Below are 16,446 nucleotides of genomic sequence, written 5' to 3'. Positions count from 1 at the left end.
CAGTAGCACCAGTGTTGCAGGTATATTATTCCCTGTCAATCATGTGAGCCAATGCAAACCCTTGATTGCAATATCTAGTATGTTGGTAGAAAACTCCTGAAATCAATTGTTTTAATCAGACTTTTTAAAACATTTATAAAAGATACTTAGTGTTCATATTTAGGTGCAATTAAATGAATCAGAATTAAAATCTGGATGTGAGGATCAATGCATAGCCAATGTAGAATCTGATCTCATTAATATGATTCCCCTTGTGTGGAAAGGGCCGATTCTAAATTTGCTATTGCAGGGAGACAGACATCTGCTGTATGTGGCATTTCAGAAAGAAACTGAAAGGCAGGGATAAGCAGGATCAAAAATAGCCATTGCACCACGTGTGGAAATCTTTTAGTTTTAATACAAATTTAATTTAAATACAAATGCAACGATCCCCTCTAAACTTCTATTACTGGTAATAATAGATACTGACTGGGGCTGAACTCAAGATGATAAAACCCCTTTAGCAGGGTTCAGAGCTGAACATTATGGGAAGATGCACTGTGTGTGCATATGTGTGTGTTCTCTGAAAAATAGCCTTATTTTAGAACAAATTAAAACGCCTTTCGTAACAATTAAAACTCAAAATTCATTAAAACTGTGCTGTAACCTTTTGCAACCCTACACTACACAATTACACATTGTAAAAGATGAAACTTCAGCAATAAATGAATAGGAAGCAGCTACTGACGAATATATGGCTTTGGTAGAGAGGAAGAAAGAGGTGTTACTATAACTCAGGGGTGGGTAACCCTGGTTTTTGAGTGCTGGGGTCCTGCAGGTTTCAGAGGGCAACTTTCAATCAGCACCTGAATAATTTCTGGAAAACACAGCTGATCTGACTTCTTATCAACTAAATGTACATTACATTGATATTCAGTTAAGTCATGAAGGTCTGAGATGAAATGAAACCCAGATATCAACACAGCACTCCAGAAGCAGGGATGCCCACCCTTTGTGATTGATAAACTGGGATTTGCAGTAGAACAGGGCCCCTGAGTGTCTGTGGTATGAACGTACCAGTCTACAGTGCAGGGTGATCCTTGATACGAGAGTTTGCAGGTTTAAATTCAGACTATGTTCCTCAGCAACTGCAGCAAGAGGTTCCCAAGAGGGAGTGCAAACTTAAAGAAGTGATACACGCATTCAGTGTGTCTATGTTGGTTTGCAGCACAAAGTGGTTCTGGCAAAGCAATTTCAATTACCGTAGAAAGAAAAAAAAAACTGAATTATTTAAAATGATTTATTTAAAAGATCTTTAACCGAGAAGAATACCCCATTTAGATAAATATGCTCAGAAAATGTATAATTTCAATACGACACCCTTTCACATTATTAAAATCATTTAAAACACCAAACAATCCTAGCTTCAGATAAAGATAAACTTCTCTTTTCTTGTAATTGAACCAATCGAGTCCTACAGATATTTTTTGGCGCTTCGTCTATTCTGATCAGCTATGATGAGAAGCTCGGAAAAAAAAAACTTCTGTGCTTAGTTTTAGGTTTCAAAAGTGCATAGCTGAGAAGCAGATACATACAATGCCAAGTTCACATTGCTGTAAGAGTCTCTCTTTAAATACCAACGATCAATTCTTTATTCAGAAGACACCAGATGCCTCCAAATGCAAGGAATGCAGTTTCTTTTTAATAGTTTTGTGTTGAAGGAATACAGTAGATATACTTAAAACAACTACAACACTACAAGACTAGTGACTTTCCACAGTCTTTCCATTGGTGTTACGCGTTACGTTTTTCACTGCACACGTGCGAGTAAACCTGCACTACCCCGTATCGAACAGTGAGTCCACCTTGTGAGTTTGACTTGTTTGAAACCCCTGGCCTGCTCTCTCCGGAGCGCACTGACCGCAGCACTCACACTCACTCCCGCTACTGCGTGTGGAAGGGCGACGTCACGCTGCTGGCACTTGCGGTGCTGGCGCCCGCGACGCTGAAGCCGGTGGGGGGCGCGGTGGAGCTGTGGCTGGGCTGGACGTCCTTGGGGATGCCACTGTGCGAGGCCAGCTGGTGGCCGAAGGCGGCGCTGAACTGGGGAAGCTGCTGCTGCTTCGGGGGGTTCGAGGTCAGGAGGTCGTGCGGAGAGGCGGTGGAGGAGGAGGAGGAGGAAGAGGACGAGGAAGGGGAGGAGGAGGACAGGGGGCCGGCCGAGGAGCCCACGGCGGCGGCCAGGCCGGCGAAGTTTGTCTGGGGCAGCGCCGAAAGGGCGGCCGAGGGCTGGAGGGTGACCGAGTGCGAGGTGGAGGGGGGCGTGGAGAGGGAGGTGGAGATCAGGTGGCCCTCGGGGCCGATGAGGTTACCGAACTGGCTGGGGTCAGCCAAAGGGAGGGGCATGTTGTTCCACGAAGGACGGGGGTTGCCCGGGACCACGCTCATGGGCACCTCCAGCTGACCCTGGAGGATAGGCGCGGGTAGGAGAGGTGCCTCTGCCTGAAAACTAGCTGCCAGTGAGCTGCCACCGTTGCCGCCGTCCCCGGAGGGGTAGGTGCCCGGGTGGGGGGAGGTGATGTGGTCGCTGTAGGGGGATGGCACGTGTTCACTGCTGTAGTGGCTGCCGTGAGGGGAAGAGTGCGAGTGCTCGCCGGCGTATTGCTGTCGGGGGGGGAGGAGCTCCTCTGGCTTGGCCAGCAGGTGGGGAGCGTGGGTCCGTGGCGAGGGGTGACCGCCCTCGTGGAGCCCGGGGAAAGGTGGCGGGAACGTCCTCTCCGTCAGGGGGCTCTGGGTGAGCAGCGGGTTGGACGAGGGAGGGGGGGCAGCGGAGGTAAGGCCGACGCTGGTGGCGGAGGCGGGGTGCGGGGGCTGAGAGGACGGCGGGGCGGGGAACTGCCCGCCCGCAGAGTGAAGCAGGTTCTCGTCCAGCTCCAGGCTGGAGAAGTTCTCGGGAGGGATGCGCCCGTTCAGCAGGTCCCCCAGCTCGCTGTTGGCCACCGCCCGCCCCAGGGAGGCGATGCCGGCGCCCGGGACAGAAGAGGCGGAGAAGACCCCCATGGCCCGGTGGTCAGCGAGGTCCTGGACAACCACAGTGTCCGGCTGGGTCAGCTCACCCATGGAGCTCAGGCACTCGAGCGAAGCCGTGTAGGAGGTCATAGCCTGTAGCGCCCGTTCCAGCTCCTCTGCCTCCTCCGTGGTAGGCAACAGCTCTCCGTTCTTACCTGCAGGAGGAACAACACACTGGGTTTAAAGACAGCAAAGAGTCGGGAGGGGATTCTGACTCAGAGGAGTTCGGTCAACAATCCCACAGATGGGAGCTTCGCACCACTGGCTCTTTGGCCAAGCCCAGACACCGGAGGTCTGAACCTGCCGTTCCTCTCGAACCGAGCAGGATCACTATGGCAACAACCCATCGCTTGGAGGGGAAAAAACCAACCTGTGTCACGACGGTCTACACCCCCCTCACGTTCCTTATTAGTGGGTCAACAAGTTTGCTGTTCAACAAAACTATTGAAAATCCCAACACAAATCACTCAGAATAGGTTTGCATACATGACCACTGCATCCACATATCAGTTACTTTCATCCCTCACATCTAAGGATAGTCATAAATGAACATTTAATATTTTATGGCCCATACTGCTTGCTTCTTCCCCCAAAACAAAATACTGACAGGAGAATAATGTGGTCTTGCTGACTCAATAGTTAATATCAATAATGATATAAGGAAAGGAGAAAAGACTTCAACCAAACTGGTCATTGTCAGAATTACTTGGCTTCACACAATTGTTGTAACAGAAAGAATAAGGTTCTGGATCCCGAGATGAAGTTAAACAGATGAGTTTATTGCATGCAAGGAACAATAGAACCGAAGTCTTGTTTCCCGCAAGAAACAACAAAACGGAAGTATTGTTCCAAGTACCGGTACAAACTTTTAGTTTATATAGCATTCCTGCTGCTTCTGACGTCGCTCAGTACTATGGTAAAGCGGGGGAGGGTCACAGTGTTTGGCCAGTTAACAGACCCTGGCCAAATGGTCAGTTAGATTACGTCCCCAGGGGGTTTCCTACTCAGTTATCCCCTTTTCCTGCAATAAGCCTGTTGCTTAGAAGTCTAATCTTCATGCAGAAAAGGACTTACTTAACCCCTTCTTCACATCTTGTATCTTTCTTCACAATATCTACAAAGGGTGAGTGAAATCCATGCATGGCCAGATCTGATGGAATAGTAGACTTGAATTCAGATTCACTTTTAACTCACTGAAAAATGGTAACTCTAAGCCAAACTCAACACCTGCCCACCAGTGACTATGTACTTTTTCCTGTGTCCTTCTACGTTATCTTTTAAATGATCAAATACCTTCAAACAAATCAAAATCCTGCAGGTCATCAGGCAACCTTGGCAAAACGTCAGAAAAGTCCTCCTGATTGAGCTCAAGGTCATTTGGAATGTCTGTGATGTCATTGGTGATGTCATCAGGAAGCTCATCTGTACTCAGGTCTGGGGTTGAGGGGCTCCTATCATTAAAGGCATGGGGAAAAACAATGCTTTAGACAAAAGAATTAAAAAAAAAAGCTGCCCAACATTCGTTTCTGAATAATATCTGGTGCACAATAAATGTCATCACAGTTCATCACACTTCATAATTCATGGTATAAAACAATAAGGAAGACCAAGAGTTAGAATTATGAGTTTATGCTATTTGCTCTGCTATTTGTTAACTTTCTTGGATGTCTGCAGTCACGACTTGGGTACTTTAATTTCAGTTTCCATGTTCGCAATTAAATTTGTTGGGTTTTTTTTTTACAGAGTAGACATTTGCAAAACTAGCAAATTTTCACAGCATACCAGTTCAATTTAGAAGAATACATAGCAGTTGCAAGAAATGAGTAGGGCTAATATGAGTGGGATGAAGAAAAATGAACAAAACCTTTTGCTAATCTGTGTTTTCCAACCCCCGAACCAAAAAGCAGCCATATCACGCTGCAACTCAAAACTGGCAGCCCACTGAAGCTCAGCAGGTGTGAGCCTGGTCCGTACCTGGATGAGAGACCTCCTGGGAAAAACTAAGGTTGCTGCTGGAAGAGGTGTTAGTGGGACCAGCAGGGGGCGCTCACCCTGTGGTCCATGTGGGTCCTAATGCCCCAGTATAGTGACGGGGACATTATACCGTAAACAGGTGCCGTCCTTCGGATGAGACAGAAAATCGAGGTCCAGACTCTCTGTGGTCATTAAAAATCCCAGGGCGTTTCTCGAAAAGAGTAGGGGTGTAACCCCGGCGTCCTGGCCAAATTTCCCATTGGCCCTTACCAATCATGGCCTCCTAATAATCCCCATCTATGAATTGGCTTAATTACTCTGCTCTCCTCCCCACTAATAGTTGATGTGTGGTGAGCGTTCTGGCGCACTATGGCTGCCGTCGCATCATCCAGGTGGGGCTGCAGATTGGCGGTGGTGGAGGGGAGTCCCCATTACCTGTAAAGCGCTTTGAGTGGAGTGTCCAGAAAAGCGCTATATAAGTGTAAGCAATTATTATTACTATTATTTAAAAAATCTGTATGTACGCATGATCTAGTCAAACGCCAAACCCAGGCACCTCAGGTCCTGGAGAATCATGGAGGCTGGTTTACTCCACTTTAAACTCTTTCATCAGGCCTGACACAAACAACTCTGAAACATCTGCAATCTTTTGTGCCAGTTCATTGCCATTCTACTGTTATTTCTGAGTAACTGCTTCTCAATGCCCCACATCTGTGACAATTCTAATTGAGCAATCAGTGCCCTGATTGAGATGGTATTTAAACATCCCGCAGAAGATAGTCAAGTAAATAGTATCTACAGAGACAGTAGCAGTATATTAAGGATGGTCTGTTATAACTCAGCTTTTTTAAGTGTCAAAAATTAAGTTATTTTCTTAATGAATTCATAACACTTTTTGTAATGTGTTAAAATTACTTAAAATTCAAAATCTAAATTCTCATCTACTCAAGCCAATTAAAGTGTGCTGTACCGAGAGTTTACAACATCCTCCCCAACACGATTGCTTGCCAAACTACATTACCAATGATCAAGCACATCATTCCCCCAGGTACCGTTAGGCAGAGGACTGTATGTATTGCTGAAGCTGAGCAGATATCTTGGATGGCCCGTTGTGAAGTTTTGGATTGAACTCAGCTGCCTGGATTCAGCAGCTCAGTTCCAGGTTCTGTTTGGGTTTGGCGAGTGATCTTATCGTATTTGGGAGCAACTCAAATTCTCTCACAAGGACGCCAGGCAAGATCTGTAAGAAACCCAGACGTACGGTATGCATCCTCCTCTCCAGACTTTGCTGGCGTCTCTGTGAGAGCTCACCCAGCGCTGGGAGGTCGGAGCGCCAGTGCTGACCTGATGCTGGAAGCCTGTGCTGGCAGTGCAAGGCTGGAGGGCATGCCCAGGTTGCCCTGTGGCACGGCGGGGGGAATGGGCTTCTGCGGCCTGCGGGGCCCTCTCCTCCTCTTCTTCTTGTGTTTTTTGGTGAGGGCCGGAGGCTTCGTCTTCTTCCTGGGTTTGCGCGGCTGCTGGTGCTGGACTCTGCGGTTGCCGTCCCCGCGCAGGAAATTATCCTGTGCCCGGGAGGAAAAAAAAAACGGGCATTAATGAACGCTGAACTGTAATTGTAAAAGCATGTGGGCCACTAAGGGGGACCGTGTATCTCAGAGAGGTGAAGTTGGTGAAGTTAATCTGAACTCAACTAGGCCCTCGGCAATAATCAACATGGAGTTAGAAAAGGAAGGTCTTCCTCAACTAATTCGCTAGAGTTCCTTTATGATCTGCTACCATCTGGAAAACGGTACCGGAGCATTCGGGCCCGGACTACCAGACTCTGAGACAGTTTTTACCCCCGCACTATCAAACTATTAAACTCCCAGGCTCTCTCACTCTCACCTCTCACCTATGATCTGAACCTCACAGTGCCTTCTTTTTTCTTTCCAAAAACCCAAACACACATTGAAAATCTATCTCTACCATACATGTCAAAAGCTCACTCCCCATAATTTCTATCCCTTTATTTCTTTCTGTTGATGCATATTTTTGCACATAACCTGTTACCTTTTTGTTGTTTTGCACATTGCCTGTTGTCTCTGTCTTTCTTTTGTTATACAATTGTATTGTTGTTGTTGTTGTTGTTTTTTTCTTGTACTACTTATGTCCGAGAGCTAGCTAAATAGCATTTCGTTATACCATATACCTGTATATGAGTATAATGACAATAAACTTGAACTTGAATAAGCAACGACAGTAATGGACACAACATTGATCTATTCTAAGACCATGGTTCTTCCTAGTTTATTTCAATGGTCTAGGTTCTGGTACAGTTAGTAAACCAGTCAGGTTGGTATTCAATACCAAAATTCGAGGATTAGAAAACATCCATACAGGCACCATGAATGAAAACCACCATGAAAATGCTGCCGAACGGCATTATTCCTTTACCATCTTCTTCGCGTGTTCCTCGCAGAGCGGCGTCTGGTGTGTGATGTCGAAGACTGGAATGGAGCACTGCTGGCCATCGGCAAACTTGGCGGTGCAGCTGGAGAACAGCTGCTGAGACCGGTTCAGCAAGATGTCTGCGGAAAAACAGTGAAGGAAAGACTCCCAAGAGCCACCTTTGGTAAGAATCAGGCTTGGGACTTCCCAATCCCCCGAGGCTGGATGGATGGATTCGATGAAAACACGTCTCTGAATCCAAGGGCCCGACACAAAACTGTGATGAAATACCTACAAATTACTGTTCTAATTGAGAGAAAGGGTAGCAATGTCCCAGTAATCCTATGAGGACAATACCTTAGAGCCCTGAAAATGGAAGTAATTCAAGTTTACTTTCTGTTTCTTCGATGTAGCACAAGTTAACACATCATGCAAACCAGTGGTTTTTCAGTTATGCATAAAACTACAACTGGTGTGAAATTTCAATCTCTTATTTTCGTTAAGGAAGTTAATTAATGCAGTGCTACTTCCTAGGTTTCATTTTACATACAAAAAATCTAAAGGAAGATTTTACGTATTTTGTTCAACTATCTGAATTAAAAAATTAAGTTTTATATGTGATTAGTTTATATGCAATTAAATTTATATAAACACACCATTGACGGGACAGTTTTAAGATTACTTTTCAGTGCATAATATCAAGTACTTATTCTTGTCATGCAGTTAACCAAAACAATCTATAAAAGACAGTTAAAAATCTGACTTTCCTTCCAACATCAAGTCATGGTCAATGTACTGATTTTAAGACATTTCCTTTGCTGATAATGCTTCTACAGATAATGTTTGTAATGCCACTTTTTAATTTATTTAAGTTTGCTCCTTCCCCTTATCTGCATCTTGCTATTCTTGGCTCTCTGATATATTGATACAACAATTTGAATACGGACATTCTGCATTTTTCAGCACGATGACGTGTCAATGGGAGGCACAGTATCGTGGTTAGCGAAGGGGCCACACATTCAGTTCCAGAGCTGGGGTGCTGTCTGCCTGGAGCTTGCATGTTCATGTGGGTTTCCTCTGGGTGCTTTTTTTTATTTTCCAAGCCTATTACTGGTAGCAGGTTTTACTCTACTGATGAGGTGTTGTCGCAATAGTGTTCCTGCTCGGTACGAGAGGAACCACAGGTTCAGACGTTTGGTGTCCGTCCTTGGCCGAGGAGCCAATGGTGCGAAGTTCCCAACTGTGGGATTAGATTCGGAGATTCGGACCACCTCTAAATCAGAATCCCCCCCCCCCACACACAAACACACACAAAACGGCACAACACCCTCCTTTCTGCAGTGGAGGGAACAGAGTCTAATTGGCTCCTGGGAAAACTGGCCCCGGTGTGCTTGTGCACGTGTCTGTGTCTTTGCCCTGCGATGGACTGGTGTCCCACCCGGCGTGTGCCCCGCCTTGCGCCCGCTGCTTGCTGGGATAGGCTCAGTCCCCGCCCCCCTGTATTGGACAAAGCAGCTGGAAAACGGACGGAGTGTTAGCAGGCGCAGCTGGACACGCGGGCAGTGTTTCGGGTAGCAGAAACAGAAGGATACGCTGGAAACAGTGCCTGGTGAAGGGCAGCGCCCCACTGGTACACGGCTGGCCCTTAGTGTTTCCTGTGCAGATCCCCGCGTCTGCGTCCCCTGGCTCGGGTGGCCTGACACTGATGAGAGAAAACCGGAGAACTAATCAGCGCTTCAAGCCAAGACACTCGCCCCATTTTTGTTTTTAAAACCACCTGCCTAAAGTAGCCATCAATGGTGGGTCAGTTTCTCTTTGGTTTAAAAAAAACAAAAAAAAAACACTTGCATTTTTTCCCTGACACTACGAGACTGAGTCAGTGGGTGTAAATGCTCCCACACAGAGATTATTCCACGCAATACTGGGACAAATCTGAAATTACCTTGCAAAGGTATACAACCCCATGTTAACAATATTACATTTTGACTGAATTACAAGTGTTCCTTTGCTTTTTATGCAAAGCTATAATGATAAAACTGGATAAAACTGGAGTTATGTGTTATGTTATATGTTAAATATTTGCAAAGACAAACAAAGGGAAATGTACTGACTTTATATATATTAATCCACCTAAGTCAGTACTTAGTGGAAGCATCAATTACTGCTGTCAATATTGCTGTCAATATTTTTTGGAAGATCTGTACCAGCCTTGCATAGAGGATTGGATGTATGCTACACATACATGTCTACAGTGTATCGCATCCAAAGTCTTGTGTCACACCAGCTCTCTGTATGCACCAGGATATTGTCACCCTATGAACATTTTTGACAATTACTCAGTTGTGGTTTGAAATACAATATCTTTCAGAGGGAACAGGCGAATCTACTCTAAAATCATGTTTTGTTAACTACACTCAGACACTAACTGAATGACACATCAAATATGCTTTTGCATCTGAACTGAGCTAAAGGCTGCCTCAGCAAAGCAATTGGATAATACTGCGATGGGAAGTCTAAATCTAATTGCTTATTACTTCCATACTATCAGCATTTTCTACCTTTATCAGTTTAGAATAGTCTAGATTCTAAATGTATTAAAAGCTCAAGCACAAACAGTAAAATAATAAACATTTCAGGGGGGTGAGTACTTTTACAAGTGTCTGTATGTATTTAAAAGTTTCCCTTTTTGATGATGAGAACAAAGCTGTGTTTTTGTAAGCTTTTTAAAATGTTATATCTTTAACTTTTTATGTTAGGATAGAAATTTGGAGTAGCACCACCAAATTGTGCTTCTAGCAGAGAGAACTTCACCCTTCTTAAAAATACAAGTTTATTTTTTAAGGAGGCTAAATCGTTTTTTTCAGCTGTACAATCCAATGTAGGTTTCTTCAGAGATCCCTGTATAGATGTTTTATTAACGGAGCAAGACAATAAAATAATGACTGGGATATAGACACGTGTAGTACCCTCCTACAAAGAAAACTGCAACCCACCTGGCAGAGATATCTAGTGTGGGGCAAACGCTTACAAGTAAGCAAAACACCAAAACTCCCACAAATGCCCCCATAGCACCACGGATCCTTACTATAGAAACCTGCCAGAAATAATATTGAAGCACAAGGACTCAGTGCTGCCGTGGGAGGTCAAGTAGGGGATGTCAGTGGAAAGATACCATCTTTTAACTTTATGTCACTGCAGAGTACAAAAGAGCTGAGTTACAGGCAGCTGTAAACTCCACTATTACTAGTTGATAACTTCATAACTAAAGATGATGCATTCTCGGCAAAATTCAGACCTTTATGATTAAAAAAAAAACTTTACCTGTAGTCATACCATTTAACACAAACGACTATAATACAGTACTATGAGTCATTCCTGGGTTCCCTCCAGAGGCTTCACACCTTTCATATTCAGACTGGCTGTTTTGCACCGGAGGTGTTGAAAATAAGGTAATACAGCGCTATAGCAAAAGTGTATGCGAAAATTCAAAATGGCCGAAATCACAACATCGGGACCATCTGAACATGAAAATGAAAATAAAGTTTTCTATTAAGGACTTACCTAATACTTTGTTGAATGTCCCTTTGAATGTATACAAGCCAGTGTTCTCCTCGGAATTGTGTGGTACAGATTTCTCACATAGTTCATATCAAAGTTGACCCAGATATCGTGAATAATGGCCAACAGTTCAGCAGATTTGGGTTTGATTTTGAAGAGTTCTTTTGTTTTTTAGACACAAATTTTCACAATATTTAGGTCCAGAGACTTTGCAGGCCATGCGATACAGGGAATATTTTTGTCTCGTATAAAATCATATACGACGGAGGTTCTGTGGATAGGCGCATTATCATCTTGAAATCGGAAGGGCTTTTTATAAGCTTTTTAATCTTGGTGGTCAATTCTTTAGACTTTCGCCCCATCTCGTTATCATAATGTGTAGCAGACGAACTGTTTACAAACAGATGCTAAATTGTATGACATCGCTACACTAAAATGTGTGTGAAATATTGGGGGAAGTCTCAAAGCTGTTGTTACGTGTTTTGCTGTGATTTTTGGCGGAAATGTTGCATGCCGCCATTTTGAATGTTCGCAAACACTTCTGCTATAGTGCTGTAGCTTTGATTCAATCCAGAGTCATTTTCTAGAAAAAGACCGATACCTTTTGAAATGATCAATCAAGGGAAATACAATTCACTTGAATGTCTGGCCATGTTTCAGGAAAGCACAGTTAATGCAGAGCAAATTAACATACAAGGAAAATCACAGTAAGAGTAACAAAAGGCCAGATTATTTTACTGCCTAAGTAGTGGAAGGTGGTATTATTTTTCCCCACACCTTTCTTCTAGTTCTTTGGCTTTTTTCAAGAACAAATGATTTTATTATTTAAGTAGAACTACAAACTGTATTTGGTTAAAGGTTTGGTAAGCAAACATGCAATTTCTGTGGACTGCGTCCCTTAAAGGCATATAGGTCACACATTTCACCTGAGCTGCCATAAACTTCATGAACCCAAGTCTTGACTTAAATGGACAAATCCAACCCTTCTCTCTGCACCAGAAATAACTTACAGATGGAGGGCTTTAAAAGTGTGAAACAATCATTAGATCCCTGGGGGGAAAAAAACGGCCAATAGTTTCGAATTAAGCCGACTATTTAGAATACAGCTCAAACAGAAACGCAGATGGTATGGCGGCTGTGAAGGCCCAGAGTCTGATGCTTTCTCGGAGTTGTTAATTCTACGACCTGGGGGGAGCGGAAGTCTACCTGTTCTGTGTGTGAGTGGCCATGCGCAGCTCCTGAATCAGCTGCCCTGCGCAGTCAGGGTCTTTGCTAGCAGCGTGGAGGAGGGCCTTCTGGAAAGCATAGCGGCATCTCTTCTGGCGCGTCGCCGCCCTCTCCAGGCGACACAGGTGCTTGTACTTCTGCTGCAGGTAAGTGCAAAGGCGGGCCAGCCTGTTGTTTCTCGAAGCCCCGACATCATCAGAGCTGCGGGTCAAAGCCAGGACGGTAGTTAGACAACACAGCGGACGGCTGCGGCCATCAAAAAGAAATCCGAATCACAACGCACATCTCCTTTGCAAAACCCAAAAAAAATTCTGGGCTAAAACGTTATCCGGTAAAAAACGGTCAGGTGAGATCAATGGATTAACATGGGATTTGCTGGTGGATATGAACTCATGACCAAAGGGAATTGGACTAACAGAAATCAGGCGTTTCAAACAGCCAAAATCCAGTTTTAAATAAGTATTGCTTAAGTGTTGTTTGCTCAAATTCTATACAACAGTTAACAAAAAAAAATTCCATCCCTATCATCACTCTAACTTGTTGCACTTGTTCTGTTCAACAGCAAGGGGCCACTGGGCTGATTAAAATAATCTCACAATACACATTTATTATCGATTATACAAATACATCATGTATATTACAGACATACTATTAATACTATATCATTTTGCTGAAGCTTGTGTCATAAGCACCATACACACATATGCCTTCATATAGCTCCGTCTTTTACGAAAGCACAACAGCAGTATCCTTACAGGTATGACTCCAGTGCTCCCACCAAGCTAGGAGGGCAATGGCTTTCAACTAGAGCTCTAGTCTGAACTACATTTGCCAAGAAGCAGTGAGGAATGATCTGCCCTCCTGAGTCATCTGACCCACTTGGAAGAAGATAACCGAACAGGTGATAAGTAAAGACCAAGAAGCATAAGTCAGCCGTCAACCTCTGCTATCCGAAAAGAGAGCTGAGCCTTCATTGTGATCTGCACCAGAGGGAGAGTGGAGTATGGTAGTAACCTACCAAAACAGATTGGAGACATATCGTGATTTTTTCTGGGGTTCAGGGTTCTGGGATATTGGGTTGTGGTACTGATAAGCATCTTAGCTACCTGGTTATTTATGGACGTAGTTTAGTGAAGTAGATTACTCAGAGCTTAAAGACGAGCCTGGGTTTTGTTTAGTGTTTACCTCGTTGAATAAACAGCACTGTTCTTTACCTTACAGCTGTGTACATGTGTCACATATCCCTCTATAAAAATATTACTACTATGGCTCCCGGCTCCCTTGTGTGCCACATTATTTTAGTTGAACATATGACTACGTAGGTGAAAAGGCACAATACCTTTGTGATCTTGATGCAAAACAATTAAAACAACAGATATTGTATAATAAATATACTCAGGCTCTTTAAGTACACAAGCATGGTACAAAAACTGCTTAAGATTTTTCCCATCAAATACTCAAGCTCGGTGTCAATGTTTCACTCATAAAGGCTATCTGCAATGGACATGACTCTGACAGCGATGTGATCTGTGGACTGTACTGCCCAACTTTAAATGTCAGGGCCTGTATCTATGGGTTAATTTATTCTGTTTAGTCTGGAAGTTGAAATGTAGACTACACAGCTTTGTTTTAAACAAACATGAGAAACTTCACGATCGGGAACGGTGATAAGAAACACTTACTTGTCCTGTGAATACCTTTCCCGTAATCTCCAAGCATACTGATACGGCAGTAACCTCTCCACCTCCTCATCATCCTCTGCACTGTCTTCAGACCAGTCCAGTCCTGTGGGAAGATGTTCATAGGCACACGGTTAGAAAACTACCCCTTTACTCTGTTACCTCCAGTCTTCGGCTGCTGAGAGTCAGTTGTGGTAATGGGATTGCTGAAAGTCTTTGAAAAACTCTAAACTAACACTAAATTAAGAAGGAGCGTAGAGGATCTTTTCTAAGAAGACCACTTTAACTTCATTTACGTAAATGTGCATCTGCATAAGCAATTAGGGTAAATAAACTCTTAGATTCAGGTAATCCCAGTGCTACAGTTTAAACTCAAGCTTGTTCTGCCACGTGTACACAAAAATAAGGAAGGCAGTTAATAGTATAATAAATTAAATTCTACATCTGTGCCATATACTCAGTTGAACAGAATCAGCTCAACATGAGCTGCCTTATTTGCGACTTCTAAAAAGGAGTTTTTAACAAACAAAAAAACATTGCATCACTGTGCTTCTGCATAATTCTACAAATAACTCAAATACACACGCCTGAATCATCATTTCCTGTTTTTCAGAGTTTCACTGAGTGGGTGCAACGAACACTGGCTTCTGCCAGTCTTCTGCTTCCTGTGTTTAACAATGCTTGCTTTTTAAAACTTATTTTTAACACCACAGCATGTGGGAGGGGCAGTAAACACACAGCAGCCCATTTTACACTATTTACAAGCCAGCTTCATCTTAAAGTTAACATCAAATTTCTTCTCATATGAAACAAAAAACATGGATATTTGAGAACAATAGTTTATGCTATACAGCTATTTATCATCATGTAATTTTTCTGAATTTTGACGTTTTTTTAAACAGTGTGAAGACTATGTGACTTCCCCAAGCGAACACTGTGGAGTGTTCTTTCAGCCCTTGAGTTGGCTAACCATTGACTGAGGTCTGATTATGTTCCTCTTAAATTTATAACCGCTTCTGACTTTTTTTTACTTCTCCAGAATGTCACCCCTACAACACACCAATAATAATATGCTTTTTGATTTTCAATTCGTGCATTTGCTGTCACCCCATGACAAGTAAGGAGGTCTTATCATCACTCTGAAGTACAAAACAGGCAATTCTGCTTTAAAACCTAAAAACATTGTTTACAAAAAGTAGCACCCAACCCACAGTGGGACGGGTTTTAGAACTATTCCATTTGTTTTAGCAGCTCTAATAGCAACTTTTTGTACCACAACCAGCCCTAGTTTCCAACTCCCTCTCCTAACACCCGTTTTGAACGTGACTAGACCATGAAAATACGTAAATCAGTCACAATCCCTTTGGTTTAGCTCTGCACCTCAGAGCTCTCCTCATCACACTCCAAGACTGCTCATATATTACATCCCAGAAAGAGGCCTTCTTAATGTTTTCTATTACTATTTCCAACTAAAGTTTAAAATTTACACATGAAATCTGTCTTTTAATCTATGGATCTGCCACACAGAGTAGTAGTGAGCTACATAATTAGTACAAGGGCTTACATGAAGTGAAGACTTCATCACTTTTATCACCTATACTACCCTCAGTTTTTTCGGTCTGTCAGTTAAAGTTATTTTACACTAAAACTTTGAGGCAGACTACCGAAGCTACACCTTTAACATCACAACAGCCAGGGTAATATTACAGCCAGGGAAGCAGCACCTTCGTAATTACACATGTTCTCTACTAATTAGGGATTCCTCAATTCCTCTGTTCCTCTTTGGCTAGTTCTGTTAAAGTGAAGCTCTAACATTATCATATACAAAGTAAAAGAAAGAACCTGTATGTCACCTAGGAGGAAACCACAATGCTCCACTTGACACAGACAATGGGAGGGAGAACAATATCCAGATGAAAGCTCATATTAGCAGCACATGGAGCTTATAATAATAATAATCCTTATACTTATACAGCGCTTTTCTGGACACCCCACTCAAAGAGCTTTACAGGTAATGGGGACTCCCCTCCATCACCACAGCAGCCATAGAGCGCCAGTATACTCAAAACACACCAGCTATCAGTGGGGAGGAGAACAGAGAGATGAAGCCAATTCAGAGAGGGGGATTATTAGGAGGCCATGATTGGTAAAGGCCAGGGGGAAATCTGGCTAGGACACCGGGGTAACGCCCCTACTCTTTTCGAGAAACACCCTGGGATTTTTAATGAACACAGTAAGTCAGGACCTTGGTTTTATGTCTCATCCGAAGGACGGCGCCTTTATACAGTATAGTGTCCCTGTCACTATACTGGGGCATTAGGACTCACACAGACCGCAGGGTGAGCGCCCCCTACTGGCCCCACTAACACCTCTTCCAGCAGTAATCTTAGCTTTTCCCAGGAGGTCTCCCATCCAGGTACTGACCAGGCTCACACCTGCTTATTCTGGTACTTCAGACTTAAAGACACACAAGCATGGAGCACCTTTGACTTTCTACGATTCTACATTTTGCACAAAATATTAAATAGTCCAG

The 16,446-nt window shown here is 43.6% G+C and overlaps 1 protein-coding gene across 3 annotated transcripts in view; it reads right to left on the bottom strand.

Annotated features, from left to right (window-relative positions):
• Positions 1-1,265: 1,265 nt before the first annotated feature.
• The window catches only part of ino80db (INO80 complex subunit Db), a 40,223-nt gene continuing 25,042 nt past the window's right edge, over positions 1,266-16,446 (bottom strand). For all 3 annotated transcript variants that reach the window (XM_088930322.1, XM_088930323.1, XM_088930324.1), the window contains exons 4-10: positions 13,917-14,019; positions 12,214-12,435; positions 9,042-9,151; positions 7,456-7,589; positions 6,367-6,584; positions 4,342-4,499; positions 1,266-3,203 (exon numbers count right to left, since the gene is read on the bottom strand). In XM_088930322.1, the coding sequence (XP_088786448.1) occupies positions 1,924-3,203; positions 4,342-4,499; positions 6,367-6,584; positions 7,456-7,589; positions 9,042-9,151; positions 12,214-12,435; positions 13,917-14,019 (2,225 nt within the window). In that variant the 3' untranslated portion in view covers positions 1,266-1,923. The remainder of the gene's footprint in view (positions 3,204-4,341; positions 4,500-6,366; positions 6,585-7,455; positions 7,590-9,041; positions 9,152-12,213; positions 12,436-13,916; positions 14,020-16,446) is intronic.

The sequence above is a fragment of the Atractosteus spatula genome, chromosome 13 (genome assembly GCF_055471065.1).
Source record: "Atractosteus spatula isolate fAtrSpa1 chromosome 13, fAtrSpa1.hap1, whole genome shotgun sequence".
Classification (NCBI taxonomy): domain Eukaryota; kingdom Metazoa; phylum Chordata; class Actinopteri; order Semionotiformes; family Lepisosteidae; genus Atractosteus; species Atractosteus spatula.
Note: the sequence above shows the minus strand (reverse complement) of the source record. Positions and strands in the feature narration are given on the sequence as shown.